This window comes from Etheostoma spectabile, unplaced genomic scaffold (genome assembly GCF_008692095.1).
Source record: "Etheostoma spectabile isolate EspeVRDwgs_2016 unplaced genomic scaffold, UIUC_Espe_1.0 scaffold00000234, whole genome shotgun sequence".
Lineage (NCBI taxonomy): Eukaryota > Metazoa > Chordata > Actinopteri > Perciformes > Percidae > Etheostoma > Etheostoma spectabile.
The window spans coordinates 4,365-18,124 of record NW_022602573.1 but is presented as its reverse complement, the minus strand read 5'-3'; the positions used below and the strand labels follow the sequence as shown (position 1 = coordinate 18,124).

Sequence of the window (13,760 nt, the reverse complement as noted above, 5' to 3'; positions counted from 1 at the left end):
ATACGATTTTATCTGTTTAAAACAATGTGTATCCCGTTTTAACCCTGCTAGGAAATAAGAAACTAATTCATATTCGACAAGGGTACTAGTAGGCATGACCTCGGTGATAGGTACTCATGGATGTATAAAAATATATATATACTTCTTTTTTATAAAAAAGTATATACACTTTTTATACATTCATTTCAGGCCTGAAAGGGTAATTTCAGGGCAAAAACGTCACATTATCCCTAACATAGACAGTTAAAGAATGTCGGCTGCCATCTAGCGGACAAAGTGAGCAATTAGTTTTCATCTCATGAAGCAGTTTGACAATCAAAAAACAGAAAATTCAATCACAAATTTATTTACTACATGCATTTACATAGTATTACAGCATATTTTTTGACAAAAGGCTTTGAAAAATGCAATGATAAAATGGGCTAAAACGACAAAGTAGTAATATTAAAGTACTAAGTAACAAGTTTTATAGTGTTATGGAATTTTCTCCTAACAAATGGTGCTACAATTAGAAATGTATTGCTCTGTGTGTGTGTGTGTGTGGGCGTGTGTGTGTCAATCAATTCTTGGCTCCATAAACATTAATATATTATTGATAATACAACAATCCCAAAAAATATCAACTATAAAAACCATATGATAAAAGGAGCCTTGGTAGTAACAAAATGAAGCTATACAGTTACATGTAATGTAGAGTTTATGAAAACAGTCTGGTGCATTGGATAGAGCTAAAGCAGTTCATATATACAGTGCAAAAAGTGCTACAGTGGTTTCATTATGCTAGCTGGTGCATTATAAATAAGCTAAAATAGTACACTTTACCCACTGAAGTCATAATACCAAAAGCATTTTACAGTATTCTTTTAATATGATAAATTAAATAAACGTTTGTCTGATGGCTGTTTTTCCTATTTAATATTGATTTTACATTAAAGATACACTATTGTATTATTTCTTTCTGAATACAGACACATATGGAATATGAATTGAAAAACAAATTTTGACAAACGCAACAAGAGCATGGTGGGGAGAATAAGTGGAGAATGGCTTTAAAACAAGAAAAGATAATAGAAGAAAACATCATACATACAATCCAGTTATACTCAAAGTGTTATTTCTACATATTCTTAATTGTAAAGGCACAGGAAAAATATTCAAAACATCCAGAGAAATACATGAAACTATCCAGTGTTTAATTTTACCTCTGCAGTGTGCGTAAATAAATGCAACTCCTCCTCAGCTTTATGACTGAGCCATTAAAAATGAATTTTCATAGCTGAAGCAGCATTTGAGTTGCCTCTGAGCGGAGATGTAGGCCATAATATTAAAGAAATGATTTGGCATGCAACTGAAATGATTTATGCCTTTTATTGCCTTACCAGCATTCTGTCCGGTTAGCAATTACAGTGTAAGCTATTCCAGTGTTTCTTAAAATAAAGTCAGTGTTGGACTTGTTGCATTCGCTATCAGATGCTAAGAGCTGTCAGTGTTTCTGCATGTTCAGTTCCAGTGAATTGTTTACTTTGTTTACCAGTCTTATCGCATGTCTTCCAGTGAATCTGCTGAAATGAATATGACTTGTATGCCTTCATTTTTGGAACAAGAATAATTTCTGTGTCATAGTATGCATATGCATGAAAATTTAATGTAACAATTTTATGTTTCACTCAATGTCACAATTGAGACAGCAATACTGCACAGTAATACCTTCTCTGTACAGTGTTTAGTCAGATGCTGCATGACGAGAAAGTCGACTGCCTCCCGGGGGGGGGGGGGGCAGGATTTTGCCAGTGTGCACTACTGAGGTACAGTATATCTTCAGTGAGAATTGTAACAATTCACTGAGGCCTTCAGCAGAGGGCCAATGATCTTCTTTCCAGTGTATAAAAATATTAAAAAGTGTTTTTGCTTTTAGTCGACAGTGATTTCCTCGTACTTAGAGATTCTTTGTATTAAAAAAAAGAAAGAAATGCGTGCTGCATTTACTGTAGCTCAGCCTGGACTTCATTTAGAAACTTGAATTTTGCTAAAAAGTAATTCTGGCTTGTATTAAGTATGGACTTTGTGATCAGTTAACAGTGACACAACACAGTCGTCAATTGTGATTTAAAGCAATTTCAGTGACAGAAAAAAAACAGTGTTTCAAACTCCAGTCATCACAGCAAAAAGAGATGTCCTAATGCATATCCATGTGGAGGATAACAGTAACAGGGACAGTGGTATATAGTTTGTTTTGTAGGAATATCTTTAAAAATAGCGTACAATAATAAGACAAAATCCTATCCTATAACATCTTACAAATGAAACCACAAATGTGGTGTATTGTAAAAACACTGGGACACATCTTCCTTCTCACACACAGCTGCTTTGAAAGATAAAATGGTAGTCAGAGTATGATGAGGTGTCTCCTGTGGCACATCTCGTCTCACTCTGTCAATGGAAAGCACATGGAGACACAACATGTAGGAATCAATCATTGTGTTAATTTAAACTATTTTTAAACTAAGTACTATAACAATTGAATCAACAACACACAAGAACCACGCAGCATCTGAAAGACTCTCATATTTTAGAAGCCAAGTTTACTTACAGACAGGGAGACACGGAAGTGATAGGTGATGTCCTGGAAGGACAGCATGGACACTGACCAAAGGTGATGAGTCCCCTTAGAAAAAAGTATGCAGAATATATTGAGTCAGTAAGTAAGTCATTTGAATAATAATAATAATAATAATAATAATAATATTGCTAGTTTAACATAGTTATAGTGGTACAATATGAAAAAGAAGGAAAGGTTTTGATTATATGATAGATCATGATTCTCATTATGTACCTTTGTTGATGTACTCTGTCCCCCATAGAGTTCTGTCTCTGTGTGGTTGGGGCATAAACGTCCCTTGGTGGCTCCACATTGTCGTACCCACACACTGTTCGTGGACCTGCGATGAATTAAATATGCTTGCTGTCTCTTTGGCTTACACTTGAAATGTTGTATTTTAGTCACACAGGTTTTACTTTGTTTATATCAGCTGAACCGCTGTGCACTGACTACAATAGTCTTGGTAAAGCTAGTTTAGCAATTATTGGAAATAATTAATTGGACGTGTGTCAATTAAAACCTCTTCTCTAGTCTCTATTTTACAAGTAATTACTGACAAATTGCATGGCTCAGGACAGGAAACCTTTGGAAATGATGGACCTGTAAAGGTAAGCATTGCAACTGCATGCATGCAGTTATGTAGATAGTATGTAGTGTCTATACTCACGTCATGTGCAAAGTGATTTGTGAGATGGAGGAATTTCTTTTTCCATGGAGTGATACCGTATAGCTAGAGTCAACATAGAGATAAATAGCATCAGCATTAAGACCTGAATTTAAACTGTAATTGTGTAGCAACTGAGCTATCCCGGCGCCCGGTTTGATGACTTTTTATCATTATTATGTGAAATACATGCTATGGCCTTCACAATCCCCAGATCTCAACCCAACTAAACCCCTTTGGAAAGCTTTGGACCGAGAAGTAATATAGCACTCTCCACTACCATCATAAAAACACCAAATTAGGGAAAATCTTTTGAAAAAATAGTGTTCATCCCTCCAGTAGAGTTCACAGACTTGCCAAGGGGCATTGAAGCTGTTGTGACTGCTCGTGGACCGTCTCCGTACTAGCACACTTTATGTTGCTTTTTTTAAAAATATGTCACCAATCTATACAATGTCAACTCAATCCTAACTTTTAAGTATATACCTGCAGCTTTCTGGTGTTGCACAACTTTGTGTTGTGATCTCTTGGTTTGTCTCCACGATATGTAGACTAGTCAGAGAGGGAGCTGACTTTCCTCCTGCAAAAATAAGAAAAGCTGCACTATGAGCACCGTACCCATACTGTAGAATTCTGTTGAATAATATGTAGATAAGCTTTGTTTGCTGTTGTCAAACACATGGCTTAACTGTGTTTGTATACTGCATATTATATGTGTGAAGAAAGTGCCATGTCTGGGCTGTGTTTGTGGATTTACCCTTTGTGTGTAGGCTGCGTTGTCTGCGTGGCACTGACGGCTGACCTGGGGGCAGACGGTTGGTAGCTCCCACTCCGTCCAGGTCTGTAGGTGCAGGCCTTTTAGCCTTGGCAAAGTACAAAGGTGCTGAGGTGTGACTCAGACGGTTTCTATTGCGGCCATCCTTGTCCATTGGTCTGGACTTGGCCTTTTTGATCATAGTTCCTGGTGTGGGAACCAGGCTGCCTAAATCTAGAAAAGGAAGATTTTTTTATCCTGCATCAAAGAAGAATGTACACTGCAGGAAAACATGTCATATTTCTTGCTTACTTACCTGGTGTGGATTGGTTGTTATTCAATATCAAATCTATAGCTGATTGGTTGCTTATGGCTGTAGTTGAACAACAAGCTGCAGTATTTGTAAGAGAATGAGAGAAAGGTGACAGATCTGAGTTAGCCTGTTGGTTTCTGTGGTTTTTAAAACTACCAAACTTAGCCAGGTGGTCAGTTACTCCACTCACTTGGTGCAGGGGTGGTGGACAGTGGGGTATATGGACTCCTACGTGAGGATCCCAGTGCAGCTCTGGACCTGCACCAATCAGATGGCAGTACAGGAAGTCAAGAGCATGCTTTCAGTAAAATAATGATCCATTTCAAACTCAATTACTTTTACGGTGTAAAGATATGTGACTCATAATCTCCTTTCACACAGGGAAAAGGAAACACCCAACTAAGCAATCAAAGATAAGGCCGAAAGAGTGGATCAGAAAATGAAACAATGAAATAGCAAGAAAGGCAGGTACCATGGGCAGACAGGTGGACAGAAAGTTACTGTGGCAGTGAAGATGGGCATCCAAGAGATGTAGAAAACACAGGGAGGAACATAGCTACAGAAAGCAGGAACAGATAATATAGAAAGACATTAATGGAGGAGAGATTGATTTCTTTTACTATAAAGCTTAAGCGTCTCTTTCACTCAAAAGCACATACCCATCTTTCTCTGTGACGTCTCCTCTATGGTGAAGAGTTAACACATAAAGGACGGACATGGAAATGACACTGTTTGGGAACAAATAAAGATCATGTCACTACTGCACGCAGATGAAGCTGATTTTTTTGTTTACCTACCACTCCCTCCCCAAACACATTTTGGTTAGTCTAACCTGAAGGCCATGACAATGACCAGAGCCAGAATGGCTCCCTGCATGAACCTCTGGCTGATGCAGCCTTGATCTGGAGCCGAATTCTGCAATAACAACACACAGATAATATTAAAGTTGCAATCAGAATCAGAATCAGAAAAGGATTTATTGCCAAGTAAGGTGAGTAACACAAGACATTTGCCTCGGTGATTGGTGCATACATAAACAAACAAATTAATATGAAATAAACAATATATACAAAAAAGCTGTTTAACATACAAAAAAGAGGCTAAATGGTTTTGTGTAGAATCCTGCTTTTCACTTATAACACAGTTTAAGTACATAATTATCACCACAGACCTTGCTCCCAGGTTTGACTGTCTTCTTCCTGAGTGGGCCACTTCCTGTTCTGCTGAAATAACTCCCTGATTGGCTACATGGGTAAGAAAAACAAAAATAATCAATTGTTTTCTAATCTTACAAGATTCTTTAACACACACCCTAAAGCTTAAATATAGGCGACTTCTGCTCATTGCTCTCACCTGACAGTACTTCCACTCACGGTGCTCTTCATGCTGTCAAGACGACGTAGCTTGGCCAGTTTTCGGCTCCAGCGCTCCAGTTCATCTATACGAGTCTCCAGGTTGTCTGTGAGCTTACACAGCTCCTTCACCGCTCCCACGTTCTCCATGAAGATAAGGTCCTTTGAAATAAGAGGGAGAGCTGATAGTGTGTACGGAAGGGATGTCTGTGTGCACTGTATGTTTATGTGTTACTTTCATTACCTTGTTGACCACTAACAGGTTGGGGATAGTTTCTCCATTGGCGCACACCACATCACCGCCCTCCTTCACTGCTTCAGGCAAGATTTGCTGAACCTCTTGAGCGATCACTCCTGCAGGAGAATATAACAAGTGCTGAAGTGAAAAACAGCAGTGAAAGCATGATTGCAGATACAGATACATAACACACTTGCACAACAACGCACATGGAGCAAAATACAGATCAAATATTAAGACATTAAGATGACAACATGATTTACAGCGTACAAAGAAATGAGATGATTGATGCAATAATTGAAATTCGTTATTCATGAAGTTGTTACCAGTCTCTGCAGTGTTCTCTATGCCCACGGTGGCAGCAAACTCAGGCTTGTATTGATAATGGACAAGCCTCATCTGAGAAATCCGTTTCAAATTGTCTGTGGTGTTGACCTACACACAGACAGAATGACAATGATGTCCATGCAGATGGTATGAAAACATAACGTTCCTGTTACAGATAAAAATGCTTAAATCAAAAACAACGAAAAGACAAAACTCAGAGTTCAATTGCACTTGGATGCATTTGGATGACATGATTCATGATGACAAGCATACGAGGCACACAATGACACACTGAAACACACACACACGCACACACACGCACAAACACGCCCATATACATTCAGAGTGTCATCCTGACCTCCTGGACATTTTCTTTGGCCCTGATGTCAGACGGGTGTACCAGAGAGCCCATGACCTTCAGGTTGCCATGGACAACAAGTGCTTCATCCGGCCGGTCGGTGTTGATGCCGACTCTCCCGTGGTGGTAGACTGAGTCTGGCAGTTGGCCACGCTGCCACAGCACCTCGCTGTCGCTTTCAAACTGGCCTGGGTTGGATGCCTGTAGAGAGACAAAGGAGAAGGTGCACAGGCAAACAGTATTTTAGATGTTTCTAAAAATAAATGCCAAAAAAAAAAAAATCCAAATAATTACAATGTTTTTTAAGGAAAAGTTGGACATTTTGAAAAACATGCTTATTTGCTTTCTTGCTGAGAGTTAAATTAGAAGATCAATACCAGTCTTCCAGACAACCCGTAGAGACTCCAGGCAGTGCTCTGCACAGCTCCCAGTTAAGAAATAGTCTAACACAGCCTTTCTCAAACTATGTTGCTTGCCCGCGCAGGAATGCCTGTTGTGCTGCAGGACCCCCCACAAAAAAATCAAATAACTGTTGCCGACAGAGCTGCGCCAAAGACAGAGATGTTGTGGGTTGAATAAAGCAGGTGTCTCCTTCTATTTAGGCAACTCCATTGGTGTCGCCAGGTTCCTTTTTTCCAGGGCCTAGAATGTTTTGACTGTAGCCAAGAATGTAATTTTAAATGTAAGTAATTCAAAGTTTAAGTGTGCAATAAGTTCCTGCGAAGTGACTTTTACAGTCTTTTACAGTCTTTTACAGTTTACAGTAAAAGTTTACAGTTTACTCTGCTATGGGCATGCTGCGGCAGAAGTATCACGTTCATGCTCCATGTATTTCTGCCATGAGCAGAAACCTTTCTGAAACAAGTGTGCTACTAAAGTCCAGGAGTTTATAAATTCTTTAAAATAAATTGATCATTTACATGAATAACTCCCAAATGTACATACTGTATAAAGAGGTTACTTCCCCCAAAAAGATTTAAAAGAAGGGGAAGCGTAAATCATGCCTACAGGTGTTGGTCAGCAGAGATAAATTAAATTAGACAAGTTGATCTACAGCAGAATAAATAGTTGAAAGCAATACAGAATGCATGGGAGCCTTTACATAAACACATTTCCAGCATGCATTAATGGATTAAAAGGTACAAATGGGTGCGTAAAAATTCACCAGAATGCGGTAAAATGAGTGTTCAATGCTTAAAATCTTCTATGGGACGACCCCCAGACCCCCCACATTGTCTCCTCACAAAATCTTGAAACAAAACTTATGCCTTTGGGTTGCCAAGCCAGCTGTGATTAGTCCAGATGTTTGTGCCATCTCCCCATGGTGGCCTATACTGGCAAACGTTGGGCTGCTATAGTGCATCTCTAACTTCTGTGTATCTATAACTGTTAATAAATAAATACATGTTTAATATAGGCCTAATGAACAAATATTCTTTCTTTACCTGAAAAACTGCATAAGTGGGCCCCAGAGGATGAGGGCCAAACATTACTGGGCTTTGGCACAACATTTTTTAAGAAAGGCCCTAACACATAACCCCTGCAAAACACAGGTTATTGTTTTTACACTTTTTTTGTTTTTGTAAGCTTTAGAGGTGCTGGTAAGCATATTTCGTTGTTTTTGTTTTGTTGGACTAAGACAGGCTAGCTGTTTCCCCGTTTTCAGTCTTCATGCTAAGCTAAGCTAATCAGCATCTGCTTCCAGCCACATATTATCATACAGATATAAGACAAGAAAGGTGTATTACCCAAAACGTGGAACTATTGCATTAAAGCAAGCCTAACTTTATAGCTTAGTCTGTGTTTAAATGTTATGAGTTAATAAAATGATTCACCAATGTAGCTAAAAGTAAACAATTGTGTAGCTTTCAAATAGTTCTAATACTTCTTAAGCTCATGCAAGTTAACTAAACACTATGATTACATGTTTTAGACATCTGGGGTATGTACAATGACCTTGCTGTGCAGTGAAAATAATGTAAAGCTGACATTTTAAAGATACACGTATTTCATAGCCCAGCTTACTGCATCTATTAGATTGCATAATAAGTGTGCTGGGGATTACAGCCACATAGATAAAAGGAATGGAAAGACAGAGACTGTAGAAGATGTTGAGATCTACACAGTGATGTTGAAGTGCAGAAAGTTATGTAAAGTAGACCAAAGGTGTCACATTCACAAGGGATATGATTGTTGTAGGAGGTAGACAGACATGGCCAGACGTTACCCTGACGATGATCCTCTCGGATGCTTGGGCAGCCACAGTGTAGCTCTGACTGTGGGACTGAGCATGCAGCGCCACCACCAGCATAAAATACCTGTGAGGACAAAAACATCAGGAGTAGATTTGACTACTGGAGCTATAACGGGATCATAGTGAATCAAATGTTTACATGTGATGACATGTTGTTCACCTCTGGTCAGGGTTTGGCTTGCCCTTCTTCCTCATGTTATTTGCAGTGGTCTCGCTGAAGTGGAGCCTCCCCACTGTGACCTTTGTGACCTGCTCTGAGGGCAGGGTAACCCTGGGAGAAACAAAACACAACGTGTTATTCAAAGAAATGTTTACAGCTGTATACTGTTCCGTGAACCTTTCCATTAAAGTGTTCTTACTCACATCACTGGCTTGAAAGGTCTCTTGCTACGGTCAGACTGTGACTGCTCCACACTGATAGACTGATTGACAGCCTCCACCTGTCAATGAAAAGAGAAATAAAATGTATACTTAATGCTGTAGAGTTAATTATCAAAGTTGATGCCATGTACACTATTGTGCCTCTGCAAACCTTTACGCCGTTGAGTTTGAGATAGAAACAGTCAATGGGCTGCAGGCCATCACTTGTCTTGATGTACTTGGGATCTCCCAGCATGCCTACGTATACTGTGACCTGGAAATGATTCTTCTTCTGGCAAACAAAAGCATCATCAGCCAAGGAGAAGTTGAAGCCCTTGTCAGCATCAACACGGTAGGTTGGCATTGGACTGAAGACAGGGAAAGAGATTGTGACATTTGAATAATGTGAATAGAAGGCTCATATTTGTAAGAAAAGTGGAAAAACTGCTGCATACTGCAGAGTTTTGCCATTGTTATCACCAGGGGGAGACTCTTGACTGTATTACAGGGGTCTCCACCATTATTTTAGGTCCAAGCCCTTAGAGAGATGTGAACAGAGAAAATGTAACATATGTAATTTCGTAAAGAAATGGGCAACATTTTATAATGTATGTGTTGAGCTAATACGGAGATGGTGACTGACACCCCTATTATATTCTTGTGATGCTGACATAAAATCAAGCCATTTTTTATGTAAAAAAAGTCTCCTCATTGGTAGAGACCCCTGCATAGGCTAACGGGCTTTAGTAGTTTTGCCATTCTTTTATGACACTGAGGACTGGGATTGTCTGATAGACTTAATAAATCTAATTTAAAACCCTCAAAAACACACTGTGCCATAAACTAAAAGTTGTGATGGGCAAGTAGATGGCTTTGATTACATATCTGAAAGGTCTTGTGAGTTCATTTCAGCCTTCCTCCCTATCCATAGCTTTTTTTTCTTCTATTTTGGTATTGCAAAAGCACAAGTAGGTGCACACTAATTTCTCCCTTTACCCCCTCCTCACGTTGTCTTCCTAAGCCGAAACCCTGCACTCGTTAACTCCCCCGCAAAGCTCACCTCTGAGGAATTTGTAGACCTCTGCAACCCTGCTATTCCATTGCCACTCCCGCTATATACTTTGAATTATCCATTTAAACAATTATAACTTCTTTAATATTGGGCTCTGCAGAGTGCTTTCAGCCTTTTCTTCACAAAATAAAGACTTCAAGATGTACAGACATGCCAAAATAAATTCCACCCACAGCTCTTTGCAGTTTGCGTCATACAGTGGTGTCCACTTGTTCTGCTGGTGAGGCTGCCACTTAATGCACTGATAGTTTGGGTCCAGGTAGGAGTTGTCTGAATCCTGCATTAATCCTGTGACAAACAGATCAGCAATTAAAGCAAGACAGAAAAATGCAATGAATGTCCGCAACTGTTCTGTAAAAGTCATTATCTGTGCAAGAGTTAAAGGGTAGGTAAGAGCAGGTGAGCATGAGGTAGAGTTTGTGAGGAAGAGAAGAAAGATGCCTGCCTACCTGGTTCTTGTTTGATGATACCTGTGAGGATTTGGGAATTGAGGGTGCTGTTGGGAGAGTCAGAGTGCTTCCTCTTCTTGGCCTGGTGAACAGGGATGCTGCTGTGTGAGAAGATGGAAACACAGTCAAAAGTCACACATCATTCCTTTTGCTCCTTATAAACTGGACACCACAACCCTCCCTCCCTCTCTCCTGTATATCATCATGACTTACTCCTGCCCCTGTGGATGCTGCAGTAGCTGATGGAGCATCTGAGTTTGCTGCATGTCTCCACTTCCGCTTGTGGCTGGACCAATGGGATACTGTGATATCATTGACTCAGGCTTCAGGTACATGTCCCGATGCATGCTGGGATAGTGCCCGTGTGGTGGGAGGGGTGGCGTTGGAGTCATGTGACACATGTTCTCTGGTGTCATGGTCCGGATCATGTGAGGATCTAAAAGACACAACGGTGAATAATAACAACAACAACGTCTACATGATTATGCATACTATACTATACTATACTATATGGTACATTTGATCACACACAGAATGCAGCTTTTTCTTCTCAAGACTGATCTGTCCATTCTGCATTTCAGACTGCATTTTATTCTACTTCCCTCTAACCTTAGCTAAAGGTATTTCCATTGTTTCTTTCTGGTGAACTGGAGGGATGCCCATCAGATAACACTGTTCCACACCTTCTCACCAACAAGCAGACCAATGGAGGTGTGTGAGTGTATAGAAGTACATATGACTTTGAGTACTGTTGTTGTTCAACTTGTGTGTTGAAACAGGTCAAACATATGCTGGCTCATTCTTTGTGGAAACACTTGAAATGAAAACTTGTAAAGCTGAGTTCAAATGTGTTTATTTCAGTTGATAAAATCAATTTTCAGAACAAATTATGTAAACTCCTGATTAATAAATGACATATGCACGCGGTATTCAATATATTGATTGGATTGCACATGAACTTCTTTTTGTCTTAATGCTCCGTTTAAATACAACAATGTGATGAGTAACAGATATTGATTTGACCGTGACCCACATACACCTTGAATACTTGAATACAGTGGCTTTCTCTGACTCTGTGTCCAAGTGCAGTCTACAGATTAAAGCACCATGTTTGTTATATGTTCTACTTTAGTGTGCTCTTTGTCAAATTCGTTATACACATTTTTGCAGGGAGAGGAAAAAGATGTGTTACTTACCATTCACCTGCTGTGGAGAGTACGGCTCTGAGCTGGAGTCTGGGGGGGACTCAGGTAGTGTCCTGAAAAAAAACAGAAGGCAGTAGATGTTACATTCACAAAAACACTAATGTTTGACTTTTAAATCATAAAAATTAAAATACCATCCTTGAAGTTGGGAAGCCTTCCCTTTTATATTGTTCTTTTTTCTAAACTGCCATTATATGTGAGGGAGAAACTCTCTTTTGGGAACAGAGTGTGTAGAGGTTCTTTACACAGGATTGTGTGCGTCAGGACTTCTTTGCAGGATGTAATTTGACTCTTTCTCTGTTATCAGTCTCCCTCCCCCTCTTGAGCAGCTAGTTTTTTATTTGTACAAATGTAGCATGTATTGATTGCATAATGCGCCTGTAGTAGTGTTTTGTGTTTATTGTTGCATGCTTCCAAAAATATACTGCTTCATCTGCTGCCACTTCTGCTTTATTTCATGTTTAAAATTTGAGTGTTTCAGCATCTTCAACATTTCTTGAACATTCCTAAGTATCAGCTTGTGCTATACTTTATCCTACTTATACCTCTACTCATCCACCTCCTTGGTATTGTGCTTACCCTGGAGCGTAGTGGCCCCTGTGCTCTGGCTTGATGTGAGCCTGCTGCTGTTGTGGCTGCTGCTGGTGTTGCTGCTGCTGTCCCAGGCAGAGGTAGTTGTGTCGGAGGCCCAGGGATGGACCTGGGGGGTAGGCGTTCTGACAGTTAGGAGGCCCAGGCGGAGGGGCTCCTTGGCGCAGTGGAATAGGGGGGCTCACACCACACACCAACCCCCAGAGGAGGACACTCCTGCCTGGGGAGATGAGTAATTTGGTCCTGGGGTGCTGTGGACCTCTGAGAAACAGCTGAGAGAAAGAAGAAGAAGAAGAAGAAGAAGAAGAAGAAGAAGAAGAAGAAGAAGAAGAAGAAGAAGAAGAAGAAGAAGAAAGGGATTAGCCTTATCAGAAAAAAACAAATTCCTTTGTAACGACATGATCTGATTTGGTTGGTGTATGTTGTTTTGACATTGCTGGGTTGGTTTAGAGTCCCTACTGACATGTCAGTGCTATCGTCCTCCTTGCTGATGTACTCTTCCAGGATACTTGTGTCGATGTTGGCTGGCTCCAGAGAACTGATAATATCATGACCTGTGGTGAAGGGAGGGTGGGGAACACAGAGGGGAGATGGAGAGCATCTGGGAATTAGCAATGTGAATCTTTCAGCAACTCCACACACTGCCACACTAGCTCTAGTTTTAACACAATGTTGTAGGAATCTATCTATCTATCTAATAAGATATTTTAACTCATTATCATTTATAGCTATTTTTGCATACTCCTGATTACAATGTATCAATGCATTTTTATTAGGAAAATTCACAACCTTTTGCTGAACACAATCAAGAACACAAAAAAAGAAGAGCTCTGCTTTCTGAGAATTTAAAGATTAATGTAACAGGAGTGACCAACAATCTAAATATGTGTTAGTCAATATTACAGATCACATACTGATGATTCAGTGCCTCTAATTGCTTATACATGAAGTCTAGAATCCTTCCAGTTGATGGTTTCTATTTTGTACCTCAGCTGCCTTTCCCCATTAAAAAAAAAGAATCACAGTAATAATCAACTAGAATTTAAAAATTAACTTACTAACCGTGTTACTAAACTAGATTGTATAGTCCCCATTTTCTATGTTCACTACAATTGAAATCTATGATAAAGATTTTGCTTTATCCCATTGTGTGTGCCATGTTTTAAAATACTTTATAAAATATATATATTAGTAATTTCATGATTCCTAATGCTCCCTTTACTT

General features: G+C 39.6%; 1 protein-coding gene across 1 annotated transcript; it reads right to left on the bottom strand.

Annotated features, from left to right (window-relative positions):
• Nucleotides 1-330: 330 nt before the first annotated feature.
• LOC116674426 (myelin regulatory factor-like) lies at nt 331-13,090 on the bottom strand (the record flags this gene model as incomplete). Its single annotated transcript, XM_032506901.1, is given in 27 exon segments — nt 331-2,430; nt 2,591-2,665; nt 2,834-2,939; nt 3,267-3,329; nt 3,750-3,843; nt 4,021-4,251; nt 4,334-4,408; nt 4,521-4,588; nt 4,803-4,886; nt 4,990-5,058; nt 5,163-5,245; nt 5,502-5,574; nt 5,684-5,844; nt 5,927-6,036; nt 6,247-6,355; nt 6,606-6,806; nt 8,833-8,923; nt 9,020-9,130; nt 9,223-9,299; nt 9,392-9,587; nt 10,465-10,579; nt 10,741-10,841; nt 10,954-11,176; nt 11,937-11,998; nt 12,525-12,732; nt 12,735-12,808; nt 13,000-13,090. Coding segments are annotated over 27 exon segments (3,029 nt in total), but the record flags the coding sequence as incomplete, so codon positions are not given.
• Between the last annotated feature and the right edge of the window lie 670 nt (nt 13,091-13,760).